At 43.7% G+C, this 13,967-nt stretch overlaps 1 protein-coding gene across 5 annotated transcripts in view; it reads right to left on the bottom strand.

Moving 5' to 3' along the window:
* The window catches only part of ADARB2 (adenosine deaminase RNA specific B2 (inactive)), a 542,249-nt gene that overhangs the window by 192,439 nt on the left and 335,843 nt on the right, over positions 1-13,967 (bottom strand). For 4 of the 5 annotated variants that reach the window (XM_084782133.1, XM_084782132.1, XM_084782136.1 and 1 more), the window contains one exon: positions 6,903-6,989. The exons of the other annotated variant lie outside the window; for it this stretch is intronic. In XM_084782133.1, the coding sequence (XP_084638259.1) occupies positions 6,903-6,989 (87 nt within the window). The remainder of the gene's footprint in view (positions 1-6,902; positions 6,990-13,967) is intronic. 5 annotated transcript variants of the gene reach the window in all.

The raw sequence follows: 13,967 nt of genomic DNA on the forward strand, positions 1-13,967 counted from the left end.
TATCTATCTATCTATCTATCTATCTACCTATCTATCTATCTATCTACCTACCTATCTATCTATCTATCCATCTATCTACCGTCTATCTATTTCCTACCTATCAGGCTTAGTAAAATGGCCACGATAGAGACACTTTCAGGAGTAGCAGGGAAGCACTGATGGCCCCTGCTTCTCTCTATGTCCAGTCCAGCTTCTCTTCCTGACTATTTTATTTGCTGGTGACTCCCATCCACTTCCCTAGAAATTCCAGGATGTTCCAGAGAGAAGGGTTAATGGTTCTCTGATTTCTCTGCTGTGATTGATGGGAGATATTCATTGTATTACCTAGAAATGTGAGCCAAAGAACAGCACCGGCTTCCTAGGAGAACAAAACACATCTCTGGTCTCTTCCTTTGCTCGACAAGGCAAACACTCACTCCCATGAGAGCTGACTGCGCTGCCTGTATATCCATTCATCTTTTCTTCTTGGGCCCCTTTCTGTCAGTGGGAGCAACACGGACTCTGGTAACGCTCCTCTTGTGACAAGGTTGGAGACAGAAGGACCCTTCCTGACTTTAATATTGCCTGCAGATACGCACATCCAACCACAGCCAAGATCATACCTAGGTGCCAGGGGCATGGGGGCATTTTGCTACTGCCGTTTCTGTGGGCTCTTCACAGTTCTAACTCTGACACGACACTTTCATATTTTTTTTTCTCTTCACAGAGAAGGCATTAAATATGCTCACTCCCCTTCTCTGACCCGGGAAATTATGTTCATTTTTTTCTCCATTTAGTTAATAGGTTTTATGCACCCAATTGTTATGTATAATAATCACCAGATTTAAAAAGTCAGGAGATCAAAAAAAAATATCTCTGGCTTTTAAACATAGACTTGAAGAGCTACTTTTTGAAGGTTCATGCTTGGGGAGTAGAGGGGGGCATCCCTGTACCCTACAAGCAAATGTGGAGGGTTGTGTAAACAGTGTGCTGTCAATTCCCAGCCCTGCCTTTGGGTTCTTGCTCTGGGCATTTACGTACATACTTGGGCTGTGAAAGGATGTGAGGACTTCCTACCCACTCTTGTTCTTCCCACTAGGTGGCTGCTCTCCCTTCCAAGAATAACATGATCTTTATTCTTTTCTCTGATCAGTCCTGGAGGCACCTGGGCTTTGATCAGTGTGTGCTTGTTGGATGAGAGAGTAGATTAGACCTTGGGTGATCTTGTCACAGATACACATATATGTGTATATGCAAGTGCGTATTGACGAGTGTGTCAGACCTGCCCCAGGAAGCTGAGGATGCAGAGAGGGGGAGCAGAATAACACAATAGCTCTGGGATGAAAGATAGTGACCTCCACCCCCACCCGACGCATAGTGTCACTCAAATCGTCCCAGACCATCCCTAATTTGGGTCCCAAATCCTTTCCTGATGAAACTCTCTCCCAAGGAGACCTCACGCATGGCCTCAGCGTGCATGATTCTTCTGCCTGGGTATAGTGGCAAAGCGCCTCCTTGTTCAAGACATCATAAAAGAAGACGTCTCTGAACTGTGACTTCCATAAGGTCCTTTCAGGGAGTCACACGTGTTTTTCCATCGTGGGAATTAGAGGGGGAAAAAGCAAGCAAATAACTTCGGATGACATCAGACAAATACCGTAAGCAACAGTAATAGAACAATCATGAGCATTTTGAAGACCGCCAGGTACTGAAAGAGAATGTCTAAGTCAGGAAGGCACCTGTATAGGAAAACGAAAAATGAAATTATTTCTTTTCTGCTTCTCTCACACCTGAATTCTTCTCCAAAGCCTTATAAGTACATTATTTCATTTGACAAAATGTGCTGGCAATTATAATGCTAAGTTTAAAGGTCCATGAAGGAATTGTGTTTTGGACAGGAAGAAAAAAAATTGTATATTGTCATCGCCGTGGCTACATATTTATTTTCCAAATAACTCCATTATTTGCAATTTGTTAAGTTTGATGACCTGGGCTGATGACATTCAGGAATGGTTAGACAAGGTGGCGGTCAGGTCTTAGCTTGGACCATACTGCTATCATTCCTAAGAAGCCTTGCTTGCTTGTGGATTTATTTTTTGTGTCTCCCCCTTCTCTGCTGGTTCCTTTGCAGGCCAGAATCTTCTACCCAGTTATTATGTACACCCGACTTCCTCTCATGGCTTGGCATCATTGGGATTGTATGCATCACTGCTAATGACACCGTCATGTCTGCGGGTCAGGAGGGCTCTGGAGAGCCAGCCATCCAGTGCGCTACGCTACATTTGAAGAGATAATATTATTTCTGGTGAAGGTTATTCGGCTGCCAAGCAGCCCTGGTTTTAAAAACAGAGCAGCTCCTCCCAGATGACAGGGCTTAGCAACAGCAGAATGGCAGGCAGCCTAGTTCTTCCTCCAGGCAGTGTGGTGGACTCGGTGTGCAGAGGGGCAGGAGGTAGCCTAGACTGTAGGGTGCCTGGCACATAGGCTGAGGCCGAAGTGTGCAGAAGGTAGCACACGCTTGGCATTTGTTGGTTGTCTGTGGGTGCGACAGTTTGTCAGACTGAGCAGCTGGTAGAAGATACCTTCTTCAAAGGCTTGTCATGAGTAACCCATGAAGCTGTGACGGGTGTGCACAGGATTCTGGGAAAGCAGATATAGTTAGCAAGGAGAGCTCAAAGGCAATATGAAACTCTTGGTGTCAGTTGTTTGTCATTCAATCTGGGCCAAATCTTAACTTCTGAGCAGGGGTGGGGCCAGGATGGACAGGGACATGCGCTTTTCAGTGTTGAAAGGTAAAACCTTCTCAGAGCCTAGCTGAATGTAAGGGGCAGACAAGCCTTGAAAACATACTATTGTAAAAGGGTCTCCCAGTTAAGATCCAGCTAACTGCTGATTGGCTCCTTGGATCCAGCTTACTGCTGATTGGCTCCTTGGATGCCAATGTTCTGTAGGCAAAGCCTAATGTGTGTATGGTGGCTGTGTCCTGACTACAGTTTTCTGTCTTTCTGCACAACTTCTTTAAATGGAGAAGCTCACAGCTCTAGGCAATAGCTTTTATATATTCCAGGTGGCCAGGATCTAGGTAGCTACCGGGAAGCATTCTTGAACAGTTGAAAGTATGTAAATAGTTATCCACGAACTGTCTTTACATTAGAGCAGCAGAGACACAACATATCTAGGGATGGCAGAGGCATGAGGCATGGGGCCTAAAGAGGGTCCTTCCTCCAACCCTTTCTTCCACACACATGTTCACAGACACTACACATGTGTATACAGACATGTACATTTACTGTACATACCACTCTCACCTATTATAGACATGTGCGTGACACAGTCATGCCACACATACATAGAGAAACGTAAATACCACTCACACCATGGGCACACTCGTACCAAACACAAACATATAAAAATAGTTTTCTAAATGAATTAACTGCAGCTAGTGAGGTCTGAGAGGATGGCTTACATGGCTGTCTGTAACCCCAACACTGGGGCATAAACAAAGGCAGATCCCAGAGACTGCTTGACAGATAGCCTGATAGACACAGTAGCATTAGGTTTAGTGAAGAGACATTGTATCAAAAAAACACAACATAACACACAACGGAAAGAAAATAGAGGAAGATGGAGGAAGATGGAGGAAGACATCCGATATCCTCTTCTGGCTTCCATATACATATGCATGCACACTCACATGCATTTACACACACACACACACACACACACACACACACACACACACACACACGATAAATCCATTAATCAGCAAAAAAGCTCCCCCAAGCACTTCTAAAGCATTTTAATGGGTAATAAACAATTAGAATGTATTTTTTTTTCCGTATGTTTCTTTCCATTATTCAGTAAACCAAATCAGAGGAAGATGGTTTTAACTGAGAGCATCACTCATCATTGGTTGAACATTCCTTAAGTTCTGGGCCCCTGCCTCTCCCCAACCCTGTGACATCTCATGCTGATAATTCCTTACCCCCGACAGTGAACATGCCTGCAGAACTCCTTGACCCCCAAACCAGGCTCCTGCTTTCTTAACTGTGTTAGCCTCAGGAGAGAGTCAAAGGCTGTAGCTGCCCAAAAGGAGAAGCTGCTGTTGCTACTGATGTGTGTGTGTGTGTGTGTGTGTGTGTGTGTGTGTGTGTGTGTGTGTGTGTGACTGGATAGGTCAGTGACTTTACACAAGTCCTGTGTTTATTAAGACAGTGGCCATTTGGACACCATATCAAAGTTTCCCAAGTTTCTGAAAGTATTTAGAATCCATTTGCTTCTCTCTCTCCAAATGCTCTCTGGCCAACACCCCTTTCTTTTCCTCCTGGTTCAGCCAGACTCCCGGGGAGAGAGCAGGAAGGCAGAGTTCAAGCTCCTCACATGTCCGAATAAACTCCGCACATGCGGTATACTTTTTAACCTCACTCTTTTTAAGGCTTCTGAGGTAGCTATCAATAACCTGACTCATCTGGAAATGTTTAAATTCAAACAACCATACAAGGATATACCCAGTGACATGTCAAGGTTTTGTTTCAAACCCCAAACCTTGCTAAGAGGGGAGCCGGTAAGTCAGGGTCAAGAACTCCAGTCTGATTCTAATTAACCCAGTCAATTTCTTCCCGTATCCCTCATCTCTCTATCCCTTCCTGTAGAAATGAAAATATCCAAGCAGAAGACTGTGAACATCTGGCCGGGTTCTGACCTTTGGACACTCTCAACTTTACATTTGGACAGTGACATAGGGCAGTATGACGGCTGCTGTTCACTGTCAACTTGTCAGGGCCTATACCCAACCACCTAGGAGAACTGTTTCTGGGCGTATTTCTGGGGGAATTTCTGGACTGGCTTAACTAAAGAGGGAAGATCCCTCCTCCCCCTGCATTTGGGTGACGCTATCCCATGAGCTGAAGTCCTCAGTGTAAAAGGAAACTAAGCTGACTATTTCCATCATCTGCTGCCTTACAATGAATGCGACAGGACCAGCCACTTTCTGCTCTGCAGCCATGACTCCCCCAACCACGAGACCCTTGAACTCTGAGCCAAAATAAACCCTTCCTTCCTTCAGTTGCTTTTGCTGGCATTTGTCACAAAACGAGGAAAGTGACTAATTACAGGGAGACACCCCCACTTCCAATAGCCTTAACAACTGTCTGGAGAGGGGTGCCCATAATAATGTGTGTTGATTCTTAGCAGCTTACAGCAACATGGATGACATTTCCATGGAAATCTCTGTCAGTGTTTTTGCTTGATTCAGCCAATTATCTTAGCAACCGCCAACAGCACCTTGCTTCCTCCCCATCCCATGACAAGCACATTCTTAGCTCGTTTTAGTTGAGCAAAAAAAAAAAAAAAAAAAAAAAAAAAAAAAAAAGCCCATCTGTTAGGTGATATTAAATGCAGAGAGGTGTTCTTGTGAAATCTTCGGCCTCCTCTTTTAAGTGCTTGACACTGTGCCACAGGTAAGGAGAGCACAAGTCTCTGCTCTCTTCTGCTTTTTTTCCTCCTCTCCTCTCCCCTCCCCTCCCCTCCCCTCCTCTCCCCTCCCCACTCCCCTCTCCTCTCCCCTCCTCTCTTTCTCTCTCTTCCCCTCCCCTCCCCTCCCCTCCCCTCCCCTCCCCTCCCCTCCCCTCTCCTCTCCCCTCCCCACTCCTCTATTCTTGTCTCTTCTCTTCTTCTCCCCCTTCTCCTTTTCCCCTCTTTTCTAGTTTCTATTCTACGCTCTTCTTATTGATTTAAACAAAAGAGATGGATACGAGCCCCCGTCGCTAACCCAGCTCTAATGTCAGGCACCCAATGATGCTGTCCCATTCTTCTCCAGCTTCGTGAACTCAAGACGTTTCAATAGAAAAACCCCTTAGTTATCTATTTTTCTTGTTAAAGAACAACTGTGAAATCTGTTCTGTAAGACACTGTGACACTACCACCTTTAAAAAAATTTTTTTTTCAACATTGAAGAGGAGTATGAAGGAAAGAAAAAAAAAAGAGAGAGAGAAGAGTCTAAGAAAACTAGCTTATTCTCTACATTCCTCGGGGCTCTTGGTCACACATTACGGTCTCTTCTTATTCTTAAGATGCGGATGGAACTCCGGATAAGAACAGAAGTCCATACAAGGACCAGATGTTATATGAGACTGGGATTTCCGGTAAGGGCAGATATCTAGGTGGTGCTAAGATTGTAGGTGAGATACAAAGCTTTGGACAGGGATGAGACTCCACATGCACCCGCTGTAGACGGGAATGGGGTATCAGATAAAGACCGCAATGGGAGGTGGGATTCTAGTTAAGGGTAGAACTGCACAGTGAGGGTGGAATTCCAAATGAGGATAGAGCTTCTGGCGATGATTCAACTGCAGGGATGAGGGACTGCTGAGGAAGATGGTACCCCAGGTGAAAACGAGTCTCTGGACAAGGACAGGACTCTGCATGAGTTTGGTCCTGAAGGTGAAGAAGGGCTAGAGATGAGGGAGGATTCCGGTTAAAGGTGGTACCACCATGAAGACTCAGCATAGGTTTAGCCCTACAGGAGGGACGGATTGCATGTAAGGCTGGTACTGTGGTGATGAGGGAATTACATGCAGGCACAGGCTGTGGATAAACATAAATATCTGTGAGAGTTTGGTCCTGCAGGTAAAGATGGACTTCAGGTGAGGACAAGACTCTGGGCGAGGACTGCATTCTTTAGGTGATGGTGGGGTCATGGTCACTGCGGGAGTAGGGGGAGTGTGGGGCTGCAGGTGAGGATGGAAACGTGGGTAAGGATATAACTATAGAAGAAGACGGGTCAGCTGGAGATGGGAGCAGGACCTTCTATATGGCAAGACCAGCAGGCCCCTCGCCATGGTTACAAGGAGGCAGAGAAAGGCACTCCCACCCCCGCACAGACTGAGTGAGGACCTCTCCGTAAGAGAAGTGGGGCTGCTTACTTAGAGTGTCTTCATCCTCCGTGTTTGTGGTGCCAGGACTTAGGTACTTGAAGGGAGCGAGGAAGGTTGACAGTATGCTTACTTTGTCTGGAAAGAGAAAGAAGAAGAGGAGATGCACTTTCAACACCGAGTTTCAGAAAAACCCAATGCTTTCATATGTTCTTATTACCAAGAGGTTGGGAAGTGGAGGTGGGAGGGGTCACCGTGACTGCAGACACTTCATTCTGGCTCCATTTTTTTTATTGAGTTCCTGGCAGCATTTTTATCAAATTCCTGTCTCCACTCCATTTAAAACCTTATGATTTCCATCTTTCTTCCCTTACTTATTTATTTATTTTTGGGATCTTCTCTGTTCTTGTTCTACATCCCTGAAAACATTAAGAAGTTGTCTTGAAGGTAATAACCCTTCAGCTACTTACAGGTGGGTGGGCTAACACCTGCCATATAGGGTAATTTCTGGAAGGATCAAAGTTGAATAAAACAATTCCAGAACTAAGAGAGAATTATGCCAATAAAGCCAAGGATTCTCTCAACCCTCTCACCTGTGGGACATTTGCTCTGAGCTCTTGGAAAAAAAAATACATAGTAAAAAGTAGAAGCTGAAGCTCAATCTCTCTCTCTCTCTCTCTCTCTCTCTCTCTCTCTCTCTCTCTCACACACACACACACACACACACGCACACGCACACACACAGGTTTATCAAATCCACAGTCATGCTGCTTAGTAAGTGTATAAATAGAAGTAGTAGAAGGAGGAATTAGGCCAGGGCCAGGTGGAGGGCCTGAACCATACTAGGCATAGTCAAGTGTCTGACACGCATGGAATTCCAGGGACCTGGGAGCAGCTGGCTTTCCACAATCCTCCTGTCCTAGTCAATGTGTGTCTATCTCACTCTTTAGCCCACGCTGGCCTTGAACTTGCTATCTTTCTACCTCTGCCTCCCAGAGACTAGGATTACTGGTGTATACCAAGATGCCCAACTGAAAAATTCTCTCTTCAACATAGAGGTGAAGAAATTCTAGGTGGGAAATGGTATTGGAAAAGCAGTGGAAGGAGTGAGCCAAAGGTCCTTATTTTAGAAGCTTCCACTGAGCAAACTTTTCTGCAGAAGGTGCGAGTAGCTGTTCACACAGCACCCACTGTCTAGAAAGCCAGCCAGAGACGCCCTGCAGCAGACCCTCGGGACCCTCAGGCACAGAGTCTCCTGCGTATGCACAACTCCTTCTGTTTCACTGTGAATCTGGACCACAGATGACAGTGCTACCTTTCCTTGTCTGCTGCAGTACAGCCTTGCATTAGAGGCCCTTCTGATCTCCTCTTAAGTTGCTTGGGGCACTGGCCAAGAAGGGCTTTGTTGCTGTGCTGTACAGGACCCCTTTTTTCTCCTCTGTAGCCTTCCGCACCCCGCAGCAGGATGCTTTAGTGGGGGTCACCGTGTTCAACCTTGCTTCTTGTCTCTTCCTGCTATTGCAGAGGAGTCCTGCCTGTACCAGTATTCCCATTTGCACTTATACCTTGATCTGAGTGCAGATACCCATGAAAACACTCACCGGTGGGTTTAACTGCCCTTAGCCTCCAGGCAAGCAGAAGAGAAACTTGCTCTTTTCTTTCAAGGCTGAGCCTGTTTTCTCTTTAGACTAGATTTTCAGAGGCCAGGGGAGATCACATTGAAATTCATCTCAGAGCCTGTTAACAGCTGTTGTTTCCAGTAGGGACAGGCACCAATATAGTGTTCACATAAAGGGAACAATAAATAACTCTAATATGAGGTGCCTGCTCCTCCCTCATTCTACCAAACATGGAGGATCAGCACAGCGAAGGCTTTGCTCTCCCTGAGCTCCTGCTGCCCGAGCTCATTTACCACAACAGAATGAAATACCTTGCTTGAGTTATAATTTCATTAAGTGAGTCCAATAACATTGCACAAAGACTGTGAGGCTCAAACGATTTTGTCTGGAGGATCTCAAAATGAAATTATAATTTTTTAATAAAGCAGGAACACCAGCCAAACACCCACAAAATATACCAAACTATTTCAGTGCAAAACTGTGAAATATATAGACTATTTTAGATCCATGCAAGCCTCACTTTATGCCATTGCTGTTTTCTTTCTTTCTTTCTTTCTTTCTTTCTTTCTTTCTTTCTTTCTTTCTTTCTTTCTCATATCTGTCAAACAAAGAGTACATCCAGTTAAAACTGAATGTCGGATGATCAGTGTTTTTCAGTGCACATATACTCTCCATATTGTGTGAGGCATGTATAAACCAGGACAGGCACTTACTGTTTATCTAAAGCTCATGTTTAAGGCAAAGGGTGTGGGCAGACATTTTTCCCAAGGAAGATATTCTCCTAGCCAATGAGCACACAGTAATTAGTGTCAGTAGTTATCAAGGAAGTACAAGTTCAAGGAAATGTGCAATGTAACACCACACCACACTCACTGGGCCGCGATTGTAAACAGGACAGAAAATGGAGCACAAGGAAAGACGTGGGGAGCTCCGCTGATGACAACGCGAAGCCACCGCGTCACCACCGTGGATGTAGCCGTCCCTCTCACAGCACACCGCAAAGAACCCCAGGTCACTGTGGCCAAGACATAGGAATTCAAACATCTACTGGCAGACAAGTGAGCAAGCAACCCTCACTGGGCATGGAAAAGGAGGAAACCATGCAATTTGTCCTCATATGGTCAAAATTATGGGGTTTGGAGTAAAAGATAAATGCTATTTGACCTCATTTATAGGCACATTCTGAAAGTGCCTATAGTACTGGAGTATAAGGTGGGATATGCCAGTCAGAGAAATAAAGCTCGCACATTACAAGGGGACAAGGTTCTGATTCCCTGTAGGTAACAGCAATGCACTCAACACTTGCAGTTTGATGAGATTAGATTTTTCTGTCCTTAGTACACACACACACACACACACACACACACACACACATAACTATGAATGGTAATGTGTATATTTACCTATGGTAATGATAATTATATAATGTACACATCTATTAAATCATAACATGATACTTTAAATATGTATGATTTTATGAGCCCATTGAATATTCTTAAATTAAGATAAATCACTACCATGTCAAACTCAGTAAAGCTTAGTTAGTTATCCTATATATTTAAAAGATTTCTTTTTTATTTTATAAGTATTAAAGTTTTCCTTGCATGTATATATGTGCATCATGTGCCTGCCAGGTGCCCTTGGAATCAGAAGAGAGGATTGAAAACACTGGAACTTGAGTTATGAATGATTGTGGCTCACCATGTAGGTTCTGGGACCTGAACCTGGGTCTTGTGCAAGAGTGATATGATGTAATTACATATATAATATGTAATGATTACACACACACACACACACACACACACACACACACACACGTATTTAGCAGTCCTGATGTCTCAGGAAATTTTATTTTCTCTAGTGGATTTTGTATCTCAAGGGCCAGTTTATACAAACCAAATGAAGGCAACGAAACAGAACAGAGAACGTAGACAAGCATAACTAAAGAGCCACTTGTTGTCTGCTACCAGCATTGCTTTACACAAGACAAATATCTTTATGTCAGAATTGAGAATTCTCTGTTTAGCTCTGTACCCCATTTTGTAATGGGATTATTTTGTTTGTTGGTGTTTAATTTTTTTGTGTTCTTTATATATTTTGGATATTAGCCCTTTGTCAAATGTAGGGTTGGTGAAGATCTTCTCCCAATCTGTAGGCTTTCACTGTGTTCTATTGATAGTGTCCTTTGCCTTACAGAAGCTTTTCAGTTTCAAGAGGTCCCATTTTATTTATTTATTTATTTATTTATTTATTTATTTTGGTGTTTTGAGACAGGGTTTCTCTGTGTAGCCTTGCCTGTTCTAGACTCACTTTGTAGACCAGGCTGGCCTCGAACTCACAGTGATCTGCCTGCCTCTGCCTCCCAAGTGCTGGGATTAAAGGTGTGTGCCACCACACCCTGCTGAGGTCCCATTTATTAATTGTTGATCTTAGAGCCTGAACTGTTGTTCTGTTCAGGAAGTTGTCTCTTGTGCCAATGAGTTCAAGGCTCTTCCTGATTTAGTATATCTGGTGTTATGTTGAGGTCTTTGATCCACTTGGAATTGAGTTTTGTGCAGAGTGATATATATATATATATATATATATATATATATATATATATATATATATATATATTTGCATTTTCTACATGTAGACATCCAGTTAGACTAGCACCATTTGTTGAAGATGCTATGAGCTTCCCATTGTATGGTTTTGGCTCCTTCGTCAAAAATCAAGTATCTGTAGGTGTGTGGGCTTATTTCTGGGTCTTCAATTTGATTATATTGATAAACTAATCTACTTCTATGCCAGTACCATGCAGTTCTTTTTTTCTTTTTTAAAATTAGTATGGCTCTGTAGGATAGCTTGAAGTCAAAGATCAGATATCTCAAGAAGTTTTTTTATTGTACAGGATTGTTTTAGCTATTCTGGGCTTTTTGTTTTTCCATATGAAGTTTAGAATTGTTCTTTCAAGGTCTGTAAACAGTTGTGTTGGTATTTCAATGGGGATTGCATTGAATCTGCAGACAACTTTGGGTAAGAGGGTAATTTTTACTATGTTTATCCTACCAATCCATGAGCATGAGACATCTTTCCATCTTCTGATATCTTTTTCAATGTTTTCTTCAGAGACTTGAAGTTCTCGTCATACAGGTCTTTGACTCTCTTGGTCAGAGTTACACCAATATAATACATTATATTATTTGTGGCTACTGTGAAGAATATAGTTACATTGCACAGACCCAAAGAAGATAAGTAACAAGGAGGAACCAAGGGAGGATGTTTAAATCTCACTCAAAAGGGAAAATTGAAGAGACAGTGGAAGTGGTTGAAGAGAGGGAGCAGAGAGAGAAATGAGGGCGGAGGTCAGACCTGGGCAGAGCAGATGAGGGAGGGCAGGGTCATTTCTGTAACAAGATGGAGACCTACGTCAGGGTAAGCTTCTGGAAGGATATGAGGGGCCATGGAGACCGAAGAGAATACCCTCTAACTAGATAAGGCTCCTAGTGGAGAGAGGGGGACACCAACCCACCTACAATAGCTTTTACTCAAAATTTACCCTGCCTATAAGATGTGCAGGGATAAAGATAGAGCAGAAAGAGCAGAGATTGAGAGAATGTCCAACTAATGTCTGTCCCAACCCAAGACCCACCCACCCCATGGGAAAGAGCCAACCCTTGGCACTATTAACAATACTCTGCTATGTTTGCAGACAGGAGCCTAGCAGAGTTGTCCTCTGAGAGGCACCACCTAGCAGTGGTTCAAAACAGATGCTGAGTCTCACAGCCAAACATTGGGTGAAGCATAGAGCGTCTTGTGGAAAAGTTGGGGGAAGGAAAAAAGGACCTGGAGGTGACAGGAGAGCCACAAGTATGGCTCTGGACCATGCATGGACTGGACCTAGCCCCCTAACACAGAGGTAGCAGATGGGCAGCTCAGGCTTCATGTGGGTCCTGTAGTACAGGGAGTGAGGGCTGTCTCTGTCATGGACTCTGTTGCCTGCCCTTTGATCACTTCCCCCTGGCAGGGCTGCCTCACCAGGCCATAGGGGAAGAGGACATACTCAGTCCTGTGAGACTTGAGGAGCTAGGTGGGTGGGTAGGTGGGTGGGGGGCTCCTCTGTTCTGAGGATAGGGGAGGTGTGATGGGGAAGAGGGAAGGAAGGCGGAACTGGGAGGAGAGGAGGGATGGGACTATGGCCAGTAAGTTAAAGTGAATAAATAAATTAATTAAAAAGAGAATACAAATGAGTTGCCACTAAATCCACCAAGTTGTACTGAACAATATTATAGTTCTGGGAAATGCAAATTAAAACCACAGTGAGACATGCAAATTAAGACCACAATGAAATATCAACACACACACCGTTTAGAAAAGCTTAAAGTTTAAAGATACTGGTAATGCTAAAATGTGGTAAAAGATGCAGAGATAGCCACAAAGAACTTATTAGTGACAGATTTTAGGAACTTTGGATGATGTTCTAGCTATGGAGATACACCTGACCTATGACCTACAAACCTCATTTCTCAATTTTCACTCAAGATAAACGAAGTAGGTATCTATCTTCACAAGGGATCTGTAAAGAGGTTATTCGTAGAAACTTGACCCATCATAACTCCAAATTCAAACTGTCTCAGATGCCCAACAACAGGAAATGGACAAATGAATTGTAATACATTTATATGATGGAGTAGCACAGAGCCAAACAAAACGAAATGAAATAAAAGTATCAAGCTGTCAAAATACATTATGATATGGGTGTGTCTCACAAGCATTAGATGGAGGGAGGGAGAGAGGGAGAGAGAGAGAGGGAGAGAGAGAGAGGGAGAGAGAGAGAGAGAGGGAGAGAAAGAGAGAGGGGGAGAGAGAGAGAGAGAGAGAGAGAGAGAGAGAGAGAGAGAGAGAGAGAGGACCACAAAACATATTGTACCACATGATTGCATTTAGAGATTTCAGAGCAGGTGAAACACCTTCACGGTGAAGGAAAATCCTTCCTTTGTGATGCCACTGTTTCTGCAAACTGCTTTGTGGTGAGAGCAATCAGATGGCTCGTGAGGTTGGGTTAGCAGGGTGGCTGGAAAGAGGCCATGAATAATATTTTTGGTATGACAAAGTCAGATTTTACATAAATAAAGATGCGGGGCTTCACATGTATGTATGTGATGAGGTATAGATATTAAGGTTGCGGGCTTTATGTATGTATGCAGGTGCCACTGAACCACAGTGTTCCACATTATGTAAACTATATTTTAGTGGTTAAAATGCTAAAAACAAAATCATAACTGGGCAAGAAAACAAATGCTCCCAATCCCCAAAGGATCCATTTACTAGAAAGGAGAAGTGGGCTCTGGGATGACTGCCATTCTGTCTGTAAAGAAGAGTCAGGTAACGGATGCTGAGGCACGGGATTGACTTGCTCGAACAAATTGCTTATCCACTGTGGCCCTGCTTACCAGGGTTTAGATTTTTATTTTTTATTTTTTTTAAATTTTATTTCTTTTTTCTTTTTTTTCTT

The sequence above is a fragment of the Acomys minous genome, assembly GCF_964271855.1.
Source record: "Acomys minous genome assembly, chromosome: 5".
Taxonomy (NCBI): Eukaryota; Metazoa; Chordata; class Mammalia; order Rodentia; family Muridae; genus Acomys; species Acomys minous.